This window comes from Macrobrachium rosenbergii, chromosome 12, assembly GCF_040412425.1.
Source record: "Macrobrachium rosenbergii isolate ZJJX-2024 chromosome 12, ASM4041242v1, whole genome shotgun sequence".
In the NCBI taxonomy this organism is placed as follows: domain Eukaryota; kingdom Metazoa; phylum Arthropoda; class Malacostraca; order Decapoda; family Palaemonidae; genus Macrobrachium; species Macrobrachium rosenbergii.
In genome coordinates this window covers 103,233,613-103,257,417 of record NC_089752.1, presented here as the reverse complement: position 1 = coordinate 103,257,417, position 23,805 = coordinate 103,233,613, and the positions used below count along the sequence as shown (strand labels likewise).

General features: G+C 38.3%; 1 protein-coding gene and 1 long non-coding RNA gene across 4 annotated transcripts in view; one reads left to right on the top strand and one right to left on the bottom strand.

The window, feature by feature from the left end:
• Positions 1-8,380: 8,380 nt before the first annotated feature.
• SMC1 (structural maintenance of chromosomes 1) overlaps positions 8,381-23,805 on the bottom strand; it is a 67,346-nt gene continuing 51,921 nt past the window's right edge. Inside the window, exons 16-18 of one of the 3 annotated variants that reach the window (XR_010854689.1) lie at positions 23,662-23,754; positions 11,842-11,964; positions 8,381-8,854 (exon numbers count right to left, since the gene is read on the bottom strand). Coding sequence is in view for 2 of the 3 variants with exons in the window: in XM_067112564.1 (XP_066968665.1) it covers positions 8,849-8,854; positions 23,662-23,754 (99 nt within the window). In the remaining variant the exon portion in view is untranslated. The remainder of the gene's footprint in view (positions 8,855-11,841; positions 11,965-23,661; positions 23,755-23,805) is intronic. The other 2 variants (XM_067112565.1, XM_067112564.1) reach the window with 2 other exon arrangements.
• On the top strand, positions 19,871-21,205 carry LOC136843809 (uncharacterized). The gene is made up of 3 exons (XR_010854690.1): positions 19,871-20,299; positions 20,576-20,632; positions 21,024-21,205. It is a non-coding gene; the product is annotated as an uncharacterized lncRNA (long non-coding RNA).

Here is a 23,805-nt window from a genome sequence, read left to right as displayed (position 1 = left end):
ACTAAGTACTGTATACGTTTTAAGGCAGAATCCTTCTTGATTCCTGTTTTGTATGATTTTTTGATAGCATAGTCACTTGTTTTGTCCTCAATTAGTCACCCTTCCATGGTCTACCAGAGCTCCATGGTGACCAAACTAATGTCAAAGAACTCTCTTTTAGCTGGTCTCACAGCCAAGTATTGCATCATAGTGATAAACACTGTAACACTTGACGGAGTATGTAATGGACTTGAAGATAAGGGGGCACTTCCCCAAATCTTTACAGCGAGGCTATATACCTAGGTTCTTCCATTGCCAAAACCTGCTTAGAAGTGATTAATGCGCATGTCCAGTCCGCCATGTTGTCAAGAACAGACCCTTGCCAAGACCAAGAAGCATTACTCTTAATTGGTCTATGCAATAAGGTTTATTATTACCAGTGCTAAAAAAAATTTGACTTTTTTTCTCCTATTCCATTGGCGATGATCATGGAAACATCAAAAATGCCAAGATAAGTGCTTATTATTAAGTTCCAGTTAAAGTTTTTAGTTTTAAACTTTTGGAATTGATAATTAATATGTGTGTGAAAGCTGGAACCTGGCATTTCTTGCCATCACACGGTCAGCACATACCCATCGTTGATTGCTAGTTTCGTAAAGCGCAAATTGTTTTAAAGAACTTGTCATTCTAAATAAATGTTTTAACTAAAAGAAATGTTCCACATCTTATCATTAACATAAAAAATCCTTTCAGATTGTGTGATGTCTACAATAATCTAGGCAGTAAGTGAGAATAATTTAGACTTAGATTAATAGTTGATGTTTTCTGTAGCCTTTAACCTAGGATTACATTCCCTTAAGTGGCCTAGCTTAGACCAAGAACCCTAGGGTCAGGTAATAACAATATGTGGGCAAAATAAATCGGTAGCCTAGCTGTAAGGCTACATATTAGTAAAATTTTTCCTTTTATATAAGCCTGTACACTTAAGCATGATATAAATAATCCAGGACTAGGTAGTACCTTATATTAAGTGATAGCTTTTTATGAAACATCCCATTATTGGAATAAATTATTAGCCTAGACTGTTGTAACCTAGGACTAGATGAAATAGTAATCTGTGATGGATGAGATAGCAGCATAGTTTTAAGGCTGTATATCAAGTTAATTGTGTTTTATGTAACCCATACCCTTAAGTGTGAATTAAATCATCCAGATTAGGCAGTAGCCTAGATTAGAGTAAGTGATAGCCTAGCTATAAGGTTACTCATTATAGTAGACCAAATAGCCTAGGATTGGATATAAACAACAACCTGTTAGACAAAAATAGTAGCTTAACTATAAAGTTACATGTTAGTAAGTTTCTGTTTTTATATAGTCTATACATTTAAGAGTGATCTATAATATTCTGGATTAGGCAATACCCTCTATATACTAGGATAAGAAAGAACATTTTAGGAAATATCCTATTATGGGCCTAAGCAGTAGTTTAGAACAAATAAGCCTAAGATTATATATAAAAGGTACCCTAGGCTCAATAAAACAACCTTGTTTCTACGACTCGGTAGCCTGTCTGTAAAGCTACATACTAGTAGGTTCTTTTGTAGCCTATATCCTTGAAGGTGATATAAATCTAGAACAGGCATTAGTCTAACCAGATTAATTAGGAACCCCTTTTTAAGGGGAATATCCTACCATTAGCCTAGAACAGCGGTGGCCGAATATCAGATAAAAGGGTAGTCTTGGCCACACAGAACAGAAAACTAGATTAAAAGAGGGTTCTTTTCTGTATAGTTTATATCCTTAAGTTTTAAATAAGCCTAGAAGGGTTAAGCGAGAACCCTCTAAGAAATCCTCTACTCTTAGCTTAACGTAGATTATACTAGAAGCATTAACCTAAGCCATATATAATAGTAGCTTGGGTTAATTAAACAAATTAGTTCATAGCAATTAGTCTGAATGGCATGACAGTTAGAATTAAAATTTCTCATAGCCATTGCAAAAGGACTAACAGTGTATAAGTAATACAGCCATATACGCATGTTAAAACTAACCTAACCCATAGAGGTAAGTTAACATAGATATTTAATAGAATGTATTATAACTACACACCTGTAATATGGAAACTATATGAGGAACTACAGAAGTGTCCCTCATTAAAAACAACACCAACTAGCTTCTAATAACAACTTGTTTTATATTGCTATAGGGCTGCCATTTTGCAGGACCCTCAGCTCAAGTGTTCCATAGCAAATTACTCGGTTCGCTTTTTTCCAGTGAGTACAGCCCATACCACATGCCACAAGCGTATTCCTTGTAAAAAACAAGGAAAATTTGCTTGGTTGCCAGATATGTGTGAAATTTGTAGTATGCTCCTGGCAGCAAGTTTTAACCCCTTGTGGACAGGTAACATACATACAGTAAATGTTACATAGAGCTTTTTGGTGAAGTTCGGGTAACATACATTTATGTTCAAGATTTCGCACCATTCAGTTTGAAGGAATTTTGTGGGAAAAATGTTTCCATCTTTTCCACGGGCCGTAATTGACTTTTGGCAACTCACACGGCCAGTCTCTAGTAGCTCAGTAGAGGATAGAGAGAGATCAGCCCAACTTGAGATGTCATAGGAGAATGTACTGCCGCTCCTGAACCCAGAGCATCTCGTAAATATTTTACAATAAATATGCTCAGAATTTGTTATTGATTTTAGTTCTTATCTGTTATGATATTGTGTGAGCTGTAATTATAATTTTACAAAGTGAGATAAAAAAATATTAGAAAAAACATTTATAACATGGTAAAATTAGCATATTTTTACAACCGTCTTTTGTAAAAGAGGCCCCATGCAGGGTTGGAAATATTCACTTTCAACTTCCCAGAAAATTCTTTAGATTGTTTTTTCTTATACCATGTGCAAATGCATATCTTCTTTCCATTGATTTTTTTTTTTTAAATTGGCCATCCTTAAATTTAGCCGGTCCAGGGTTGTGGACTTCTGCCCCTTGATTAACAAGCAGTTACAGTTCAGTTGTTGAAGTTCAGTCAGATTGCACAAGCTCCCCCAAAAGGGATACACATTTAGCAGCATTTGACCAATTCCTTAAGGAAATTATGATTAACATCAAAGACGTCCTTGCCACAGAATGGCAATATATAAAGGACATGATGCATGATTCAGAAAAGGGAATTAAGGAAAGTAAGTCAGTCATGAACACCCCAAAGTGTACAAATGCTGCTTCTTGTAACTGAAAAGTGAGAGTTGATACAAATGCTGCCCAAACAAGGTCTGATGTTAGAATTCCAACTGGAAACAACAAAATGGTCAGTTCGGAATGCAAAACTTCAGATCAAAACATAATGGGGCTCCAATACTCACCCCTGATGATACTGATAATCCTTGGCGAGATGCCACAGTGCATTTTCTCTCCCGATGGTAAGTATCTAATTAATGATAGAAAAACTATGATCGAAGTTGTACATGTAGAATTTAGAGACAAGGGAGCATTCCCTAATATAGATTGGCACCTGATACCACCTTCACCAGACATGGAGAAACCACTAAAAGAAATGGTTCTCTTACCTGTGCCTGCACTGTAGCATTAAAAGCTATAGAAGACACCCTTTTACCAGGTCAATGAAAAATGGATCTCTACTTCCATTATGAATAAGGCCCAAGTTGATCACCAAGGAGCCCCAGCCTTCTGTCCCTTCATTTTCAAAATTATTAGTCATGTGAAGGCAGATTTTCAGAATATTGTAGCGACTAAAAAATAAGAGACAATGGCAGAATTAAAACCATTTGCCACGGTCATCCCAGTTTCAGAACCCTATGAGAAGAATCTCAGAGGGGACAGCCTCGGCAGAATTTCATGCTAGGATCCTCCTCCTTAGTATAGTATTATAACCTCTACCACCTTGCTGGAGATTGCCACCAAAAGGCTTCCAGAGAATTTCGGAACAGTATTTGCTGTTGTGGTCAAAAGTCTTATGAGAACCCTATGGGAAGCACTGTATGACTTTCTAGAGTGGCGCATAAAAGAGCGAATGGAAAAATTGGGGGCTCCAACTAGTCACTTGCCAATGTAACTTCATTATTACGTTCTAACCCCTTCTGTAAGGACCTGTTTGAGTAGTCTATTGTGGCTAAACTTAATGAGCAAGCCCACCAACAGAATTGTACAGTGTATGCTTTTCTGGGAAAAGGGGAGTTCAGGAAACAAAAAACCCAAAACTACCCTTTACCCAGCTCAAAAAGGCTTGCTATGATAAAAAAATCCTACAAGGCTTCAGTCACCCCAGAAGTTTTCCTCAAAGACAGGTAGGTGGTCAGAAGGGACAACTCTCTACAAAGGGACAATAACAAGGAAATCCTTTTCACAAGGTCCAAAGACCCTCTTATAGGGGAAAAGGAAAAGCAACACCTGGAATGCCTATCAAGGGCAAAGGCAGAGGAAGAGGCAGACACCAATAGGAATTGTGTGGTCGGGGTCGACTTCGATGACACCACAGGCAATGGAAGTCTTCCTCTTGGGGACACAGCATTATTTTCAGATGGGCTGTGGTGGAAACAGTCTGATCCCTCCCCTCCTTTAAAGGGGTTCTTCAAAAACCAGACCCCTCTCTGGAAGATTACGTGCAGAAGGCCCTGTTAATGGAAGCCATAGAAAAACGTGCGTATATTCGCCACCAAGCACGTCACTTCAGTGTCCCCAAAAAGGATTCCTCCAAACGAAGAGTGATCCTCGACCTATCAGCATTGAACAAGCACATTGTTTGCCAAAAGTTTTGGATAACTACCATTGCCCAAGTACATTCAGTCACTCCAAAAGGGACTTGGACAGTTTCTATAGATCAGAAAGATGCATACTGGCACGTCCCTATCACCATTCCCTTCTGCCCCTTCTTAGGGTTCTGGATAGGGAAAGATATGTACAGGTTCAAAGTCATGCCCTTTGTACTGAACATTGCCGCAAGAATTTTTTTACAAAATTAGCAACGGTATTTTTTTGAGAACTCAGACAAGAAGAAATACAACTAATAGCCTACTTAGATGGCTGGTTGATCTGGGGGCCCACAAGAAAAGAGTGCTTGAAAAACCAAAGAGCAATGGTCAACAGACTACAGTCAAAAGGTATTATAAATTGGAAAAAATCCTGCCTCATGCCCAGCAGACAATTTCAGTGGCTGGGGCTATGTTGGGGTACTCTTCACAGCCTGATGTCTCTCCCCGTCATACTCAAAACAGAATAAGACAAGACCTCAAAACATTCCTTGCACAGCCCAGAGTTTCCAGACAGCAATTAGAACGTATGATGGGCCTGCTGCAGGTCACATCGATAATAGATCCTGTACAAATTCTGGCTGTTGCATGCAAGAAAAAAAATGAGACCAACCTCATCAAAAGATTAAAAAAGTTGGGGAGATACTTCGGCCTGGGACCCGGAAGGAATCTCTGGCAAAACAGGTCACCCTGACTCCTCCATCTGTACGATTGACAATACACACAGATGCCTCGTTGACAGGTTGGAAGGATCATCAGGTGGCAGGGTGGTGGTCAGCTACTCTGAAGAATTGTCATATTGATTTACTGGGGCTGATGGCTGTCTTTTTGTCTCTCAAAAAACTCAAACCTCCAGAAGAGAGAGACATTTTGTTGGTTCTAGAGGACATGGCTGCAGTGTCCTGCATCAAGAGGTCGGGATCACATTCACCTCCTGTCAATGTGACAATCCTAGCCATCCTTCGGATGGCACAAGCATGGAAGTGGTACCTCTCTGCAATTCAACTTACAGGGTCTCTCAACGTAATAGAAGACTCTCTATCAAGGAAAACGACAGCCTCAACAGAGTGGACGTTGGACAACCACTCTTCAAACAATAGCCAACATGCTTCTGCAACCAGAATTGGATCTGTTCGCCACATATGAGAATCACAAACTCCCAGTGTATGTATCTCTGAACTTGGACAGTCAAGCAACAGCAAGAGATGCCTTCCTACAAGATTGGAAAAAATGGAGGACAATATACCTTTTTTCTTCCATTGTCCCAGATTTCAAAGGTTTTAAGCAAGCTTCTAACCTTCAAAGGAACAGCTTACTTAATAGCCCCAAATTGGCCAAATAGGCATTGGTGCCTATTACTCCAACAGCAAGCAAAGAGGTCACTTCTACTACTGTTCGCTGTTCTATCCCAGACAGTAAGGGGGAAAGCTGTCTGTGCATCCTTTCTGAGCCAAGACCTTCACGTGTGGATTTTTTAAATATTGTCTACCGTGAAAAATACTCACCCAACATTGCTAGGTACCCAGTGCAAAAACCACAGACATCGTCTACCTGACAATACCAGTCCGTATGGAAGATATGGTTAGATTATATCCATACTGAGAGCCCAGTTGAAATTTCTGTGGAAACTGAAAATTTCTTATACTGTATACCTTTTTGAAGACAAACGGCATGCTATCGTGGCATACATGGCAGCATTAATGGAACCCTTGCTCTATGGATTTGAGATTGACTCTATAGAAATTGGCACGCCCTTCTCCGGTCTTTTGCACTACAACGACCTGTTCCCAAAAGGTTTCCAATTACTTGATCTCTGAACAAGGTGCTCAGACTTCTATCAACCCCTCAATTCATCGAACCCAAGACAACCACAACTTACATGTTGCAAAAGGCAATCTTCTTGATTGTGTTAGCTTCAGGAGTTCGTATTAGTGAATGGGGCTCTCTTAGATGGGGACGATACATCACACAGGCAGCTGACCATCAATTATTATTGTCTTCTGGTCCATAATCCCTAGCCAAGAATGAGAATCCTTTAAGGAAATCCCCTATTTTGATAAGAAAACTTAATTTTGCAGACAGGACATTATGCCCGGTTCAAGCACTTAAGGTTCACCTAGAAGTCATGGCAAACATCCCAGAGGGTCCGATTCTCCTACATCCTAGCTCAAACAAACCACTCTCCCTCCAAGGGCTGAGAATGACTGTAGTGTCACTCATTAAAAAGGCAAATCCACACTCCTTTCCTATGTCACATGATATTTGGACAGTAAGTCCGTCGTTGGCCTTCTTCAGAAATGTCTCTTTCAAAGAGGTCTCTGAATATACAGGGTGGTCATCAGAGAGTATTTTAAAAAAACATCATTGCCATGAGCTCGAACAAATTTGACATGTATCAGTAGGTGGCATGGTTAGTCCTGACCCCTAGGCACTACAGCAGAAAACAGGGAGAAGGGTGACAGTACTGCAACCAAACCCAGCATGCTTAGGCAAGCCACTGTAGAACTACATCCTAAAGCATAAGTTCGTGTATAGTTTCTTGTTCTTTGGTACCACAACCTGAGGAGTATTTGGAATAAAGAATGGGGCTTGAAATTTGTGGCTTGACTTCAGACCAGAAATGTTTTTTCTTTGGGGTGTTACCGTGTTGGGATTAAAAATTGAGCTTAAGCCTTTTTGTAATCTGTCGATTTCTTTGTAAAGCTCCTCGAGGATGAAACCAACTACGCTAGTTTTGATGTAGGAAAAACCTGTTTTTGGTAGTTGCCGTTGAGTCCTCAAAACCCTTCCACTTCCCTGGCAAAAAGGAATGGGATTTGGGCAGCAGAAAGTATTGCTTCTTGGGGTCTGCATGGTTTTGTTGTTGACAGTATGGACTACACTTACGCATCAATCATTTCTTCTTCTAAGCAGGTTTTGGCACTGGAAGAGCCTGGGTATACAGCCTTGCTGTAAAGATTGGATAAAGTGCCCCCTTATCTTCGAATCCATTACATACTCCATCAAGTGTTACAGTGTTTATCACTGTGACACAATACCCGGCCGTTCCATGTAGTTGTGTGGTCGTATCCACAGTAAGCACATACTGGGTCATTATGGCACGCCAGAATGTGGTGAATGCATTGGTCATAGGGTTGCATTGTCTGAAGCAGTATTTTTTTTTTACATAGGGTTGTAATTCTGTTGTCTGAATAAAGTAGCAGTATTTTCCTTAGCTTTAAAATTAAACTCTAATGACAGCAGTAGTATCTGTTCTCAGTAATTAAGATAGTGATAAGAAAGTTGGAGTGATTGGAAAGTGAGGTGGAAGATGCTGATAACATTTGAAGGAGGTTGATGAAATAGTAAAAGAGAATAGAAATACATTATATTTTGAATCAGGTGAAAAGAGAATTTTCTAAGCATTCTCTTATTGACAGGGCAAATTAATGGACAAAGCACTCAATAGTAACTTTCTAAATATTTATGAAATTATACATTTTTTCAGTGACGTAACTAGAGTATATTATACTATGCTGGAATTCCAAGTACTTAAGGCCAGTAATGGAAAATTATTTATTCTCTACACACATAGTACTGCAGTAAGGCATCTGAATTACTCAGAAGGGTAAGAATAATACTGTATGATTTTGAGTTGTTTATTGAAAAGACTTTAGAATTAGCAAAATGCTGACAGTACCAGGGATTTAGAAGTATTTACAAAGACAGTACATACACAAAGATGTATAAGAAGAAATTAAATCTATTGCTTGTGAAAAGTAATCAGCACATATATGCTCTTTAAAAAAAGAAAAAATTCTTATAAATTGTTCTGCAATTTGATGGAAAAAAAACATTAAAATGACCTATTCTATAAATCTAAATTGAACAAAATAAAACTCTCCTTTTTTTAAATAAACTTAGTCATCTATAAACTACAGAAAAAAATATCTTTAAATGAATAAATCTGTATACCATACCATACATAACCTATAAATCTTGAAATAGTTACTCAACTCATACTTTTAGTACTATTACTGTAAGGTATTTGTCGTTCTTAAATGCAGTGCAATAATTTACATGGCTTTTGAGCTCTTGTATCAACTGATGCTTTCAGCGCTGTGGAAAAAGAAAGGAATTGCACATTAATAAAATTCTAAAACGATTATGCATTAATCATTAAGTCACCATTCAACACTACAACTGTGTACATAGTATAAATTTAGGTAAGCACAAAAGAGAAAACTGGCTCAATAAATTCTAATGGATTTTGCAGCCTGGGACACTACTGGTTAATTTTAAAAAGTCAAATGTGAGCAGACTACAAGGAAATTTCGATTATGTATCTACGAGTAAAGGAATTTTTCAATTATATATCTAGATTTAAACCAAAATACAACAGTAACCACCTCTGATGGTAACAACTAACATTTAGTAGTTACCCCTCTGTGGCACTCATATTTGGTGTACTGAATATAGAAACTCTGGTAAATAAACCTTGACTTACAAAGTTCCTAATTACAAAAAAAAAAAAAAAAAAAGTGACCTTTCCATGTAAAATAATTAGATAGTGTTTCCATAAAATTTTAATGTGTGACTATACAAGAGGAAAAAAAACCATTATTGTTAAATCAAAACCATGTCCAAAAATACACTATGCAATAAACAGTCTATCTGGAAAAACATATGGTTACCCTTAACCTTTCTCACTAACACCTACTTCTATCACACCAACAGTTCAAAGTATTTAAAGGAATTCTTAACATCAGAACATCAGCCTGAGCAAAAAAATAATTTGAATATACTCAAGTATTTCATGCGTTACCAAAGGGAGACTTTATGTAATAACACTGGCTTGATCAATTCGAAGTCTCTGTAATTACAAGTACCCTAAGGAGACTGGTCGTAGAATGGTAAAGTTAAAATGTCACCCCATTAAACATTTAATTTCAATATGATGAAATGGTTAAAGATTCTCATAAAAATTCTTTAGGGAACTCGGATCCAAACCGTCAATACTATAATTGCTATTTGCCACTGTCACTCACACTTTTGACTATAATACAGCACTCCCTACATATTGTACAATAACTATGTATCAAAATTCTCAAAAACAATAATGTTTTGTCTGCATGCCATTTTATGAGTACAGTACTGATTAATGGCCTAACACTGATTCAAGTTTTGTCAGGATAGTAGCTATTAAATAAAACTCACCTCTCTCAGCCTTAAATCCCTTGGATTAAAAAGTCCTATTTGTATATCCTAAAGTTATAAAGCATATGCTCAATTAAGAAACCTGTACAGTAAAATTAAGCCATATTGTATACTTTCATTTAGCCAAAACTAAGAAATATATGTTATTTGGAGACAGTAATTAATTTTATACCATTTAACCCTTAACATGCAGAGCAGTTTGTCCCCTAATGTTGTAACTAATGGTAAACAGATAGTAACTCTATAATTAACTCATAAACTTGACAACATAACTGCAGCATACAGTAGTTTTCACTCCTCCCTTATTTCTTAGGAATTGTTTTGTATGTGCACACACAGGTTAATTGCTCTAATTCTTGAATTTTGCTTTCACACTAGGATAAGGGGATGGCAATCCAAGTAAAAGAAAATATAACAAATTATGTTCATAAAAATTGCAAACCCTCCAATTACTAGGGTAAATAATTAATTCAATTAATGCATCTAAATCCTGAGATTTACACCTGTAATTTACATAAATTGATATTAGTATAGTTTAAAAGGATTACCAGCACTCATTTCTGAATTCTATTAGGCCTCCCCATAAGAATGTCGGTAAATGAGAGGGGAAAACGAGCAAGAAAAAAAAAATGAGTAGCAAATAGGGAAAAATACTAAAGAGAAATTATAAAAAGTAGTGCATAAAAGCAGTGCAGCTAGGAGAAAAAGAACATTAAGTACTATCTACAAACTATTGGTGGTAACCCACAACACACAGTTTTGTAATCTCTGTTTGTTGTATATTCACTTTAATTGTACACAACTTTGGAAGTCATTTCTTTAAGTACAGTCTTCTGTTCACAAAATATCACAAAATATCACAACAAAGCTAGATCAAGACTGAGACATAATGACAACCATGCATTTCATTCTAATCAGTGAAAGCAGAAGACACTGACTATAACTAATTAGTAAGTATATATTGAAAAGGCTCTCACTTCACTGATCTCGATGAGATTAAAACCTTACTCCTAGAACAATGGGGGTCTTTCAAAACTCCCTAGCTCGACTAAAATCCAGGTAATTAATGTGACGAGAGAGAGGTGAAGATTTGAGCATGAAAGTTAAAATGGGAACACACCAAGTGAACTCCATGAAAAGTAAATAGCAACATCCCTTTGGCTGGGGCCAAAGGGATGCTGCAAAGAAACTTTGGTACCACTTACAGAGAACAAAGCCTATCACCCCATATGTACAGTTACAAAGCACTCATGACAGAAGAGAAATCCAGTTAAGGATAAACAAAATTAGAAAATTATCAAAGAGTAACAAATACAGCTGTGCTGAAAAGTTATTCACACGAGGTAGTAACCTGCCAAAGAGACCTCTGAAAATGGACCAAGCTAATAAGAAAAGATTCCCCTTCTAATTAATCTTACCAACCAGCTTTACAACTAATTAATTTAATATCATGAACAAGAAAACCTAAATCTGGTAATAGTTTCCTCACACAAGATGCAGATAATAAAATATATGCACCTCATTAAAACTTAGCAAGAATTACCCTCATCTTTCTTGTATTTAGTTTTATATCTAGTAATACAAAGCTATACATCTTGCAAGCAATTTTTCAAGTTAAAAGTTTACTGAAGCTTTTATGTGCTCCAAAAGCTGAATGGTATCTTAAGCATCAACCGACCAATATAGAACTTTAATTAACAACTTTTGATGCTGACAGCAATCATCACACTTCTTAGTAACACTGTAATATTTCAATCATAACATACCAATTAATTACAATGTAGTATTAATGAGGAAATTTCTAACCAATACCAGCAATAACATAAGTAATGAAGATGAAAATTATATGATAACATGGATAGGAAATGCCATAAAACTCTACCACGTACTTATTCCTAAAAATTCTATTTACCACACTGTATACTGTTTTCTTCTATTTTCAGCATACAGTAGTTTTGAGTAGTTTTCAAAAACCAGATTGTCCTTACATGAGTACTTGGAACATCCTTTCACTAGAAAAAAGAAAGAAAAAATAACAAAATATAAAAAGTGCAATATATACAAATAAAAAACTTATTTTTGATCACCCAAAAGATATTAAAAATGTGGTAGAGTTAATACCATAAACTTTTTACCCTTAAATATAGTTAATTACAAATGAACACCAAGTGTATAACTGATGGATTATAAACAACAGACAGATATCTGTACAATTACCATGGAGTAAATGGACATTTTCAGTAGTGCCACAAAACTTTATTGTCATGAGTTAACCTTGCCATGAGGGTCTACATTTGTATTGTCAGGCTTCACTGCTTGTAATGTATTAAGAACCTTAACCAACTTTCATCCTTTACAAGATGTATTTGTTCAAAGAGAAGAAAAAAAATCCTATTTCTTTCAAAACAAGCTTCTTGTATTATTCCTTGGTTAATCTATCTAAAGATCACTCAAGTCAGATTGGCATGCTCAATGATATTCCATACCATTATATTATGATCAGCCTTGTTGCTTTAGGATGAATCATTTTACAGCTTAATCCAAATTGCTTAAAAATTTTCTATGAACAATTTGCACCCATTTCTATGATGGCATACACAGAAATGACAAAGAAATAATTGACTCCATTTTTTCAGATAAACTTACATTCCAGCAAAAGTTAATTGAATCCAAATTGCTTAAAAATTTTCTATGACCAATTTGCACTCATTTCTATGATGGCATACACAGAAATGACAGAGAAGTAATTGACTCCATTTTTTCAGATAAACTTACATTCCAGCAAAAGTTAATTGCAATCAAGGTTCTAAACTTTTTGGCTTTTAAAGTTATTACACAATATAACTAAAGCATCGCCCATCTAAAGAACACAATATCATCTTGGACAGGACACTTCTTAATATCCAACAGTAACTTTTAACCTAAACCCTAATATATATGTATATAAGGCCACAACTTACATTTTGAAAGGAATTAAAACTAATTTGAATGGAAAGGGAACTTATTATCAACAGCTGGTGTCAAGACAACTGCCATTGTCCTCGACAATCTTTGGCCGTTACCTGTCTATCTGAGAATTCTCAACTATTACAATCAACACATTTCTTTGATCTTATTACTCTTTCATTTTCAGTTGACCAACAATTGAAAGGTCTCCATACTAAAAATTATTACAACCTATTTTTTCTTAAATTATCACAAAATCTATGTTTCAGCCATCAACCACTTAGCCTCCCTTCTCTCCTTTTTTTTTCTCTGCTATTCCCGAGTAACTCATTACCCTGGTTAAAATGACAAACTTAAATTCATTTGTATTTTTCATAGCTAACAAACCTGCAGTCTTCACATTAGGATGAATCTTCCGCCGCCAGCTGGAAACTGGTAAAAATAAAAACAAGCATTGTTTATGCAAGGAATTGGTGACCTCTGGCATCTGTCGTGGAGGTGAGATGGGAAGCAGGTAGCAACCTTATTTCAACCCCGTGACATTTCAGTTTTCTTCCAGCCCATGGTTAACTGAAAGGGGGGTGGCTAGAGGCGGGCAGTAAATATTAAGACCACAGGTTTGTTAGCTATGAAAATACACAATTTAAATTTGTCATTTGTTCATATGCGGAACAAACCTGGGTCTTTACATTAGGATAGACTCACTCTTGGTAGGAGGTAAGAGAATCCTGAACCAACTGGAGGTTCAGCACACCCGGTTATACTTCCTGAATAAGAGAATTCAAAGGATAGAGACCTAAGCTTCTGATCTTGTTAGATATATGGGTATCCAACAGTCAGACTACTGGGTTAAGTTCAATGCAAAAATTTATTGCATTAGAGGAAGTTAGAGAGCTATATCTGTTCAGATAACAAACTAAAGTAGCCATCTACACATGATTGTTATCATTCCTTTCTCCCCTTGCTAGAGAGAGGAAGGGTTTGCTACTGCTAGGTATATTCGAGTAGAATAAATACTATCTAACAGTAAGGCTACTTCACACACCTGTATCTGTGTATGATGGAACCATCCTCTTACCTCCCGTAGGTAGAGAAGAAAGGAAAAGGGGGGGGAAGGAAAAGAGACCAGTCATCTCAATCATCCTCACTTTCATACCATCATCTTAGGCAAGATACAAAACTGTCCCGCTAGGGGCATTAGATGAGCTACACAACTTGTTGAGCAGCCACTACTGGACCCAAGGAAAAAATGTCCAAGGACCTGTGGGCAATGTCCCTAAGGTAGAAGGAAGTGAACGTGGTTTGACAGAGCTAAGAACCAGCATTCAAAATTCTATGAACAGATAAGTTCTTCATGAATGCCAAGGAGGAGCTTAGTCCTCTAATGTCATGTGCTCTTGCATGCACAGTATTGGCAGTAGAAAATGAGGAGGAGTAGACATGCCTAATCACTTCATGAAGCCAAAACAAAATAGCATTCTTGGACACTTTGATTAGGCCAAAACAAAATAGCATTCTTGGACACTTCTTTCTTGATCTGGCCTGTGCTAACAAAAAGCCTTCAGCATCCTGGTCTGAGATGTCAAGTCCTTTTTAGATGGCAACACAAGTGTTCTGACAGGGCAAAGGAGCAATTCATCTGGATCATCATTAACAAAACCCCCAAGGGAGGGAACAGAAAAGGAAGTAAACCTGTCATCACGAACTGAGGGGTTTTGAGTCTTAGCCACGAATTCTGGTATGAACTCGAACACTATTGACTTAGAACCCCTGGTATGTTTAACATCAAAAGCTAGGCCCTGGAGTTCGCCCACTCTCTCCGAAGAAGCCAAGGCTAGAAGGAAAACCGTCTTAACCCAAGTTCCTGTCCGATGACCGACACAGTGGTTCATATGGGGCTTGAGTGAGACTACTTAGCACCAGAGTCAGATCCAAGGTAGGAGGTTTCAGTTCTCTAAGAGAACTTGATTGTTCACAACTTTTGAGCAGCATAGAGGTTTCCCAATATGAAGTTGGGTCCACCTCTTTCAAACAAAGAACCAATTCCAAGGCAGCCCTGTAGCCCTTAATAGCAGAGGAACGTCAGAAAACCAGCTATCCGAGTGGAGGGAAAACCCGTTGACGCCAACAATCCCAATCACAGTATCCGGCCCATTTCCCGACAGACAGCTGAAGATCTTCTGAGGTAATCAGACATCTGTGTCCCTGATCTGTGAGAAACCTTTTGCTTGCAGGAGATACTGTATAGTCCCCAACCATGAGATAGGGATGTTACCGATTGATGCTATCGCTCTACATGAGGCTGACAGAGAAGATTGTGCCAAGTGGGTTATTTCTTTCAGGACTGCTGAGAGCACAGTCAGAGGGTCTGAAAGCCATTCTGCTGGAGGCCATAAAGGAGCTACAAGGGTCATCCTGAGATTCAGGAAAACCATCACTCTGTTCAGGACATAACTGATCAGGCAAAAGGGGGAAAAGGCGTAGACATCCAGGTTGTCCAAAGGATGTTGAAGTGTTGTGGTGTAGAATATATAGGGAAATTAGATAGAAAAGAGAAAAAGAAAAGAGAGAGAGAAATATAGAAAAGAGAAAAAGTTAGGAGAGAGATGTAAGAATAAAAAGACGCAAAGAACACAGTGATAGCGCCCAAAAGCTGTTGTTGTTATCATGATTCCAATACACTGATCGAGGCAGGATGTTTGCATGAACCATAAGCAGTTTATCGTGTTGAAGCCATAAAAATGGTCGTAAAAATTAGAAATAATGGCCTCACGATTAAGCTAACCAATTCATGAGTCAGCACAGCCTAAATGCTTACAGCAGCTGGTTCTATAACCCCGCCTTCTCAGGAGGCATTTTCATGGAAATTCCAGGAAATTGGGGGCTGGACAAAGTGATGTACTTCTACAACCTCCAATCAAACATACTAGGGAGGGGTCTTTCACACACCCTCCTAAGACCACCTCCAATCAAGTCCTCTAAGGAGAGATTTGAATCACACCCACTACAGTCTTTCCAATCAGCTACTTGCTGATAAATCCTTCCAATAAGGCTAGAAGGAGGTGGAGGTTGCAGATAAGAATTCTAGGGGTCCAACAGGCTGGAGAGCGCCAGGGAGAGAACTGATCAGAATGGTGTCCTTCAAGGGAGAGTACGTCTCCCCTTGCTTCAGTGTTCCCCAGATGGACTGAGCCTAGTTATAGATCAAAAGTGGTTTCGTTTTCTATCATTGTAACTTGTTAATTTTGTACTGATCCTTATAATACTAAGTACTAATTAAAGTGAAGAAATTACCGATCTCATCTCTATACGCCTTTCTGAGAGATATCAATACTTACATTAATTAACATAAAGAAGATAGCACATCATCAGTGAAGCGATGCTGAGGGACACATTTACAAGAAACCAAGGTAAGAAGTGAGAGAATAAAAACATACAACATAAACATAGAGAAAGAAGATCCTCTTTATAACAGAAGGGCATCCTGTGCCACAGCTAGGATATCTGGAACTACTGAACAATAGACCTCTAGCTTCCTGCTAAACCTTGTCGCGAAGAGGTCTATCATTGGTCTTCCCCACAGATGAAAAAGCCTGTCTGCCAACTCCTGATGCAGAGACCACCCCGCCCCTAGAACCCATCCCTGACGACTTAGCTTGTCGGCCACTACATTCCTCTTTCCTGGAATGTACCTGGCCATGAGGTCCACTGAGTTGTTGATAGCCCACTGTGTTACTGGACTGTTATCATGTGAAGTTGGCATGACACTAACCCCCATTTGTTCACATAAGCCACCAATGTAGTGTTGTCCAACATCAGAACAAAGGAGTGCCCCATCACCCTTTCTTGAAACTCCTAAAGTGCTAGCACGATGTGAAGTTTCATGTCCTGAGGACTCCACACCCCTGAAGTCGGGAGATCTTCTAGATATGCTCCTCAGCCTTCAGAAGAAGCATCTGAGAACAGAAGGAGCTGTGGAGGGGGCAAATGAAGAGGCACCCCCATTGTCAGGTTTTCATCGTCCAACCACCACAGAAGGTCGCTTCTTACCTCTGTCGATATAGGTACCTGTAGCTGAGGAAAGTCCCTTGCTGGGGACCAAAATTCCTTCAGCCTTCATTGCAAGGAACGAAGATGAAGATGGCTGTGAGGAACCAGCTTCTCTAGCAATGTCAAAAGTTCTAGGATCACTAGCTATTGCCGAGCCGGTTGGTTCCATTTGGATAGGAAGGAGCAAGTCACTGTCCTAAACTTCTCTATCCTCTGGTCTGATGTGAAGACTCTCGATGAGGCAGTGTCTATGATCATTTCCAGGTAAAGATTCTTTGACTGGGTTGAGGACTTTGCCAAATTTATCATGATGCCTAAGTCACAAAAAATTGGAGAAGACAGTCCCTGTCACGAATTATCTTTTCCTGAGAACTCACTAAGACCAGCCAGTTGTTGAGATACCTTGGGAGGCGGGTTCCCAGAGCATGAGCCCATGTCAACACTAGGGTGAAAACTCTTGTGAACACCTGGGGAGCTGTTGTCAGACCAAAGCAAAGGACTTTGAACTGGAAAACCAATGTTACTTGCAATTAATATTTCTTATACTTGGTTGAAAAAGCTTGCTCACCAATGACTTCTTAACTTACATTTAGCCTACTCTTCCCCAATTAAATACAGATAAAATATTTTCCTATAGTTTTTGCTGCCTTTGCACCAATTTCTTTGTGTTTTATTTAATAAATCACAGGCAAACTTTTGGACTTCCTGTTAAAAAAACATCTTGAATCCTTAAATACATTTCAGCATAAGAAAATATTACCCTTTCAACTACCATGGCCAGGGCTCTCTAAATGCATCTTAATCATAACCACAAATTCTATAAGCACCTCAAACTAATACAATTTCTTTAACCCTGGTATGGTACTGTAGGGTAACATGTGACCCAAGGTGTTGCACAAAAACACGTTTTCGTTATGCGTTGGTTGGGTTTGAATAAGTTGGTAGATCAACCCATGAATTATCAGTTCTTAACAAGCTCTCCAAAGAGGTAGATGCACTTTTTGGCTTGCTCCACCTACTGTACAAGCCGGTACTAGCATGTTTGTGGATTATATGTCCTGGTAGGTTACTAATTTGTTCTTTGTAATAATTTTACATATTGTGAAATACTTCCAAACCTTTTATTTGTTTGTTATTAATACTTTCAGAAAACTCTGATTAATGAATATATGGGCAGCATGAGTTGCTGGTTGAGCCCCCTGCCACAAAAGGCAAAGCTACTTTTTGGGTGATTTCAGTTTTTCCATTTTTACAGATTTGATGGCAAGTCTTAGTGTGCCTGAGTAATGGTGACAACATTTTACTGGCTTTGGACAACAGGAGAGATAGGTGTGGTAAAGACGACCTCGACATCAATCCTGAAATTGACGAGGATAACCTGGAGCCAGGCATCAATGAACTTGAAGGCCTATATTGTTTCAAGACGTCAAGCTTTCCACTTGGCTTCCTGAAAGTCAGCCCCCTCAACTTCTGGCACCTCACCCATTTCCACCAGGAAGGGCTCTGCAATTCATCCTACGGTAGGCTACATGCTGTCAATTGCTGTCGACAACTTACAAGTGCTGGAGGAGCTGAATGATGGCAACTTGAATGACCTCCTGATGCCAGACGTCCCCCTCCATGAACCTGTCCCATCGACTTGTTTCGGTCTTCCCTCAACCCAGCCCTTCAACTTCACATAGTATTCATTTTGGTTGAGGAACTACTTCCTTTTGCGCAAATGAAAAGTGGGAAGAGGAAAAGTGTGGAGCTGTGACCTGCTGTTAGTGCCCCCCTTTGAAGATTCTCACCTCTGACAATGTGTTGGCCAAGGATGGGACAATCCCTTTGAAGATTCTCACCTCTGACAATGTGTTGGCCAAGGATGGGACAATGAGGCGCAGAGACCTGAACAGCAACCTACCTAGATGTGATACCCATTATATCCCAAAAGTTACAGCTACCACTGTAATAAGTGAGCTATCTAGGCCTTCGTATATTTTTTTTTTTTTTTTTTTTTATCAATGACTTGATGACAAGAGAGCAATTATCAGGCAGATGTATAAAAATGCTGGCAACTACAACTACAAGATGTGGATATGATAGTGATGAAGGCCTTGGGCATCTTGACTGTTCTGAAATTTGCAATGACAATCAAGTCACCAAAACAGATGTGGTTACTGTTGGAGGGAGCATCTACCTACAAGTGTGTGATGACAAGAACTTGGCTATGCCTTCCTGATACAAGCTATCAGGTTTAACGATGGCGCCACTAGGAATAACTGTAAGAGGAATGATAAACTAGCACTTTTATGTAACTTACGGAAAAATTTGGCAGAGCACAGCAGGCAGAACTATTCATCAAGACCCTATCTGACTGTCGATGAGCAGCTGCTGCTATACATGAAAAATTGCCCTTTCAAAATGTACACACCCAACATGAGTATGTGATCATATATTTTTGTATATATTCATGTGTGTTTTTGCAGATGTATATAAGCTCATTTTTCTAATCATGAGTATTATTTTCTTCCCAACAGGTATGGCCTCAAGATAGTCATGGTGTGATGCTGACTCTTACTATATGTGTAACACAAGTTCCTACTTGGGGAAAGGGAGTACAGAGCATCCTAGGGGCATGTCCTTGGGGGAAAGGTTCACCATGGACCTTGTAATGCCTTTCAAGAGAAGAGGGGATAACAGTGACTACTGACAACTTGTTCACATCCCTGCCCCTTGCCCAGTCCTTGAGAAATCCTGGAATGGATTTGGTGGGGACCATTTGCCAGAGGCCTACCTCCCTAAGGAGGTCTTTTGGAAGCACAAGGTCAGCATATAGTGCCAGCATGTATCCTCCGCCTAGAGAATGATGTTGCTGTTAACTTTTCACCACAGGCCATCAACATTGGAGGGGAGTAAATCAGACATCCATAGTTCTATAATGCAACAAAGGGAGGTGTTGACACTTTCTATCAGCTGTTTATTTTTAGCAGTTATGCCCAGTTGTGGGCTCTTTTTATTTCTTCTTTTGGACAATAAAACAGCAATGTGCAATCCCTACATCTTTTAGAAGGGCAACAGGGACCTGATGGAGAGAGACATGAAGTCGCCCTGCAAGGCTGTCTCTAACTTCGAGTTGTGCCATCCATGGGTCCAGTGTCACTACAACCTTGGGAGTTGAAGAAGCTCACAAAGCATATCTTTGATCTTCCTGGTGATGGTGGCTAGTAAGACGGAGAAGTTGGAGAAGCAACTCTACTGGCACACATGCCCTTCAAAGACCAACAACAATACCAAGTCGTGTGTGCAACTTGTCATCCAATGTGCACCCATCACCAGGTTGTTAGCTGCAATGCTTCCTTTGTGTAACTGGTAAGAATCCATAATCTTGTTTCACATTTTCATCATTTACATATACTGAATATGGGAAGTTTCATGAACAACTATAAGTAAAAACTCTTCCCTCTCAATTTTTGACCCTCTGAAAGTTACATATACATTTTGATCCTTTGCCATCTTATATTTTTGGAGAATTTAACATTTTTAAGCTAAAAGGCTTTGTGCATAAGTGTAAATTAGTTACCCTAATAACCTAATAAAGTTTGTCTATGTTCTCTAGCTAAATATTGCTTGCTTCTCTACCCACAGTGGCTGTTAGCGTGTGCTTATTTGGACTTCAAAGTGCCTTATGTTCATAATCATAAGGTAAGAACCAGTGTTTCATTATTTTCTTGTTCCCTTTATATTATTGTATGATTGTGGCTGAATCAGCTAATATATATTACAAGTTATATTTGTTTTTTTTCTGGAGAAAACAACTGAAAATAGCTTGTGCATTTATTCACTCTTATGGCAATTTTACATTTCTAAATAAATTTTTTCTTCCTACCATAAATGGATTCATAGATCACGTAGTAGTATATAAAACTAATTCAATCTGTTCTTTATCATGAGTAAGTTCTCAGATCAAGTGGAAATGCTGTACAGTATTCAGGATTATTTCAGCCAATTTCATTGTCACTAACTGCCCCACTGCCTACCCAAAAGTAATGGGTAAAATAATAGTTTGGTTCCTGTCTTATTTTTCTTTTTACAGATTGCTTGTTTTTCATCACACAAGGCTGTGATTCATCCTAAGTATTATCATCTTACCCATTTTCGAATTTCTAGAAGATTGCATCCCTTGGATAATGGTTTCTGTATTTTTTTACTTTCATATGTTACCAAACTGCATATATTAGGATATTTTTCGGTATAAATATATAGCATTTTTTCCAAGCCGAGTATCATTTAACCCTATTCACAGAATACAATGATCTTGCAACCACTTATATTAAGCTATAACTCACTGTTAGGAATAAAAATTCTATTTTTAAATTTTTGAAATGTTCAGTCATATGTGGCCAAAGGTGCATGAATGACAACCCAAGTGGTACCTATCCAGGGTTAAATAATCAGATAACCTGCTCTAAGGTTATTATTTAATAACCAAACATTATACCTGCCTTATCATTTTATTATATAATGATAAAATCCATTTACACAAGATGGCTATATCATTTGAGTTTTCAGTGTTTTCTCAATTTTCCTTTTTAATTTTTTTCTCTTTAACATCAATATATTGTATAACTGGTCAACATTCATAATTTGGTAAAGAGAAATACATTAACAACGTATTTACAGCAGTAACCCATAGAGTTCAACAACAGATGTGTGTTCTACAGCTGTATTCCAGAAATTCCTTTCTGTTACCCTCTTATTGTCCATGTTCTAACCAGCCCAATGGTCACTCCCAAGACAATTCTGGAGACAAGGTGGTGGTATACATATAGGGGATTATTGCCCCTGAATGAAGCCTCCCAGACACCTATGGTTGTACCTTTTCCCAGTCCGAGTGTTGCAGGATGTGGGAGTGGGGGTGGCGGTATTCGGATGATAATTGCCAGTGGATTGAGACTACTGATTGGTTTGCTTGCCAGGAATGCTGGCTGGCCATGCCCTTCATGCTGACATCAGGAGTAAGAGTGTCTCCTACTTGGTATTATTACTGAGCTTCTTGGCCAGGTTATTTTTATTCACTGGCTACTGGTTTTTCTATTTCTGTGGTATATAGTAAGCTTGATCTTTTTCTCTGGGTCAAATGGCCTGACATTTTCTTTGATGGTGGACTTGAGGATGAACTCTTCTTTATATTAAGTGTGAAATATACCCCAACAGAAGAGCCTGAAGTCATCAGGAGTGGCAGGACAAGGTTTCTGATGGTTCCATCCATCCATTACTCTCCTAATGCATCACATCATGATCTGTATGCCTTACTACCCTGACATAAAGCTCTTCTACAAGGGTATATTTCACAATAAATACAAAGAAGATGAGCATGACCTCAAGTCCATTAGTGAAGGAAACATCAGCTCATCCGACCCAGAGAAAAAGATCAAGTTTGTTATTTGTTACAGAAGCAGAAAAACCAGTAGCCTGGTGACTGAAAATAACCTGGCCACCTACATACAGGATCCCTTGAAGAGAACCAACGTGGCCAACCAATACAACAGCCCCATCAGAGTGTGCCTTGATGCCTTCACTGGTATGACTACCATCCATTTTTCTGAGTATATAATGTTATGCTCAGGAAGGAACCACATATAATCACCTGAGGACCACACATAACATCAGAATGAAAAGATGTGCCATTATCCCTAATATTGAAATAATCGATCATATAACTGACCATCGCCGCCTATGCCTCCGGGAAGCCTACACATCGAGACAGAGAAGCCCAGTAATCATACCATGCTGGTGACTCTTCCTCCCGACATTGACACAAGGGCACAGCCTGAAAGCATTCCTGGAAAGCAAACCAATCAGGAGCCTCCATCCACTGGCAGCATCCTACCAGTGCCACCACCCCCACCCCAACATTCTCCATCACTCACACAAGGAAAAGGGTGCAACCATCACTGTCTACGTAAGAGAAGGATTTGCTTATGGACAATAACCCAATGAGAATTCAGTGCTGCTCCTGCCACCCACATCTCGTCTCCAGAATTGTCCCGTTTTGAGAATGACCATCAGGCTGGTAGGAACGTCAAAGATGAAGATAATCAAAAGGAATTTCTGAAATACTACTCCAGAATACATCTGCTGTTAATCCCTGGATTTCACTACCTTCTTTTGTACAGAGAAAAAGGTATGAACACTGGCAAATTATTGTCCAAAATTGACATAAAAGCACAAAGAATTATAAGGAAAATTGAGGACTCAATATAAAACCAACTCAATGATGCAGCCATCCTAATCAACAAGACGTGTTTTAAGAGAGGGTCTGCTTTCTTTGAATAACAATAAACAGTACATTATGAGTATTATTCTGCATTTCAAGACTACCATACATCTAAAGGTAATAAGTACACTGAATTAAATTATAAAGAGATATGTGGTAAAAAAGAAACTAATTTACTTAAATTAGTGAAATAATTATATACAAGATGAAAATCCCTATCATGGCTCAGTACATCTCTTTATCTTAAGTCAGTTAAACACAAACATTGTTACAAACACTCAAAACCAAAAATTCTAACAATAGAGATAACCACATATAATTTACGATAAAAGATGATTACCTAAATATGAGATTTTAAGTGAAAGTTAAGTGAAAGCTAAGTAAAAAAACTTCATAAAAACAAAAGCAAAATAAATTCAAGATATCCTTTTCCAAAATAAAATTAACCACAAACCTGCGCGCCAAATGGATCTGCAGAATCGTTCTTCTGAAGAGGATAACCTTCTAGATCAAGAGTCAAAACTTTACTGATCAAACAATCTCCAGGCTGAAAGAGAAATTTTTTTTTTTTTAATTAAAACTGAGAAAGATCAATGCT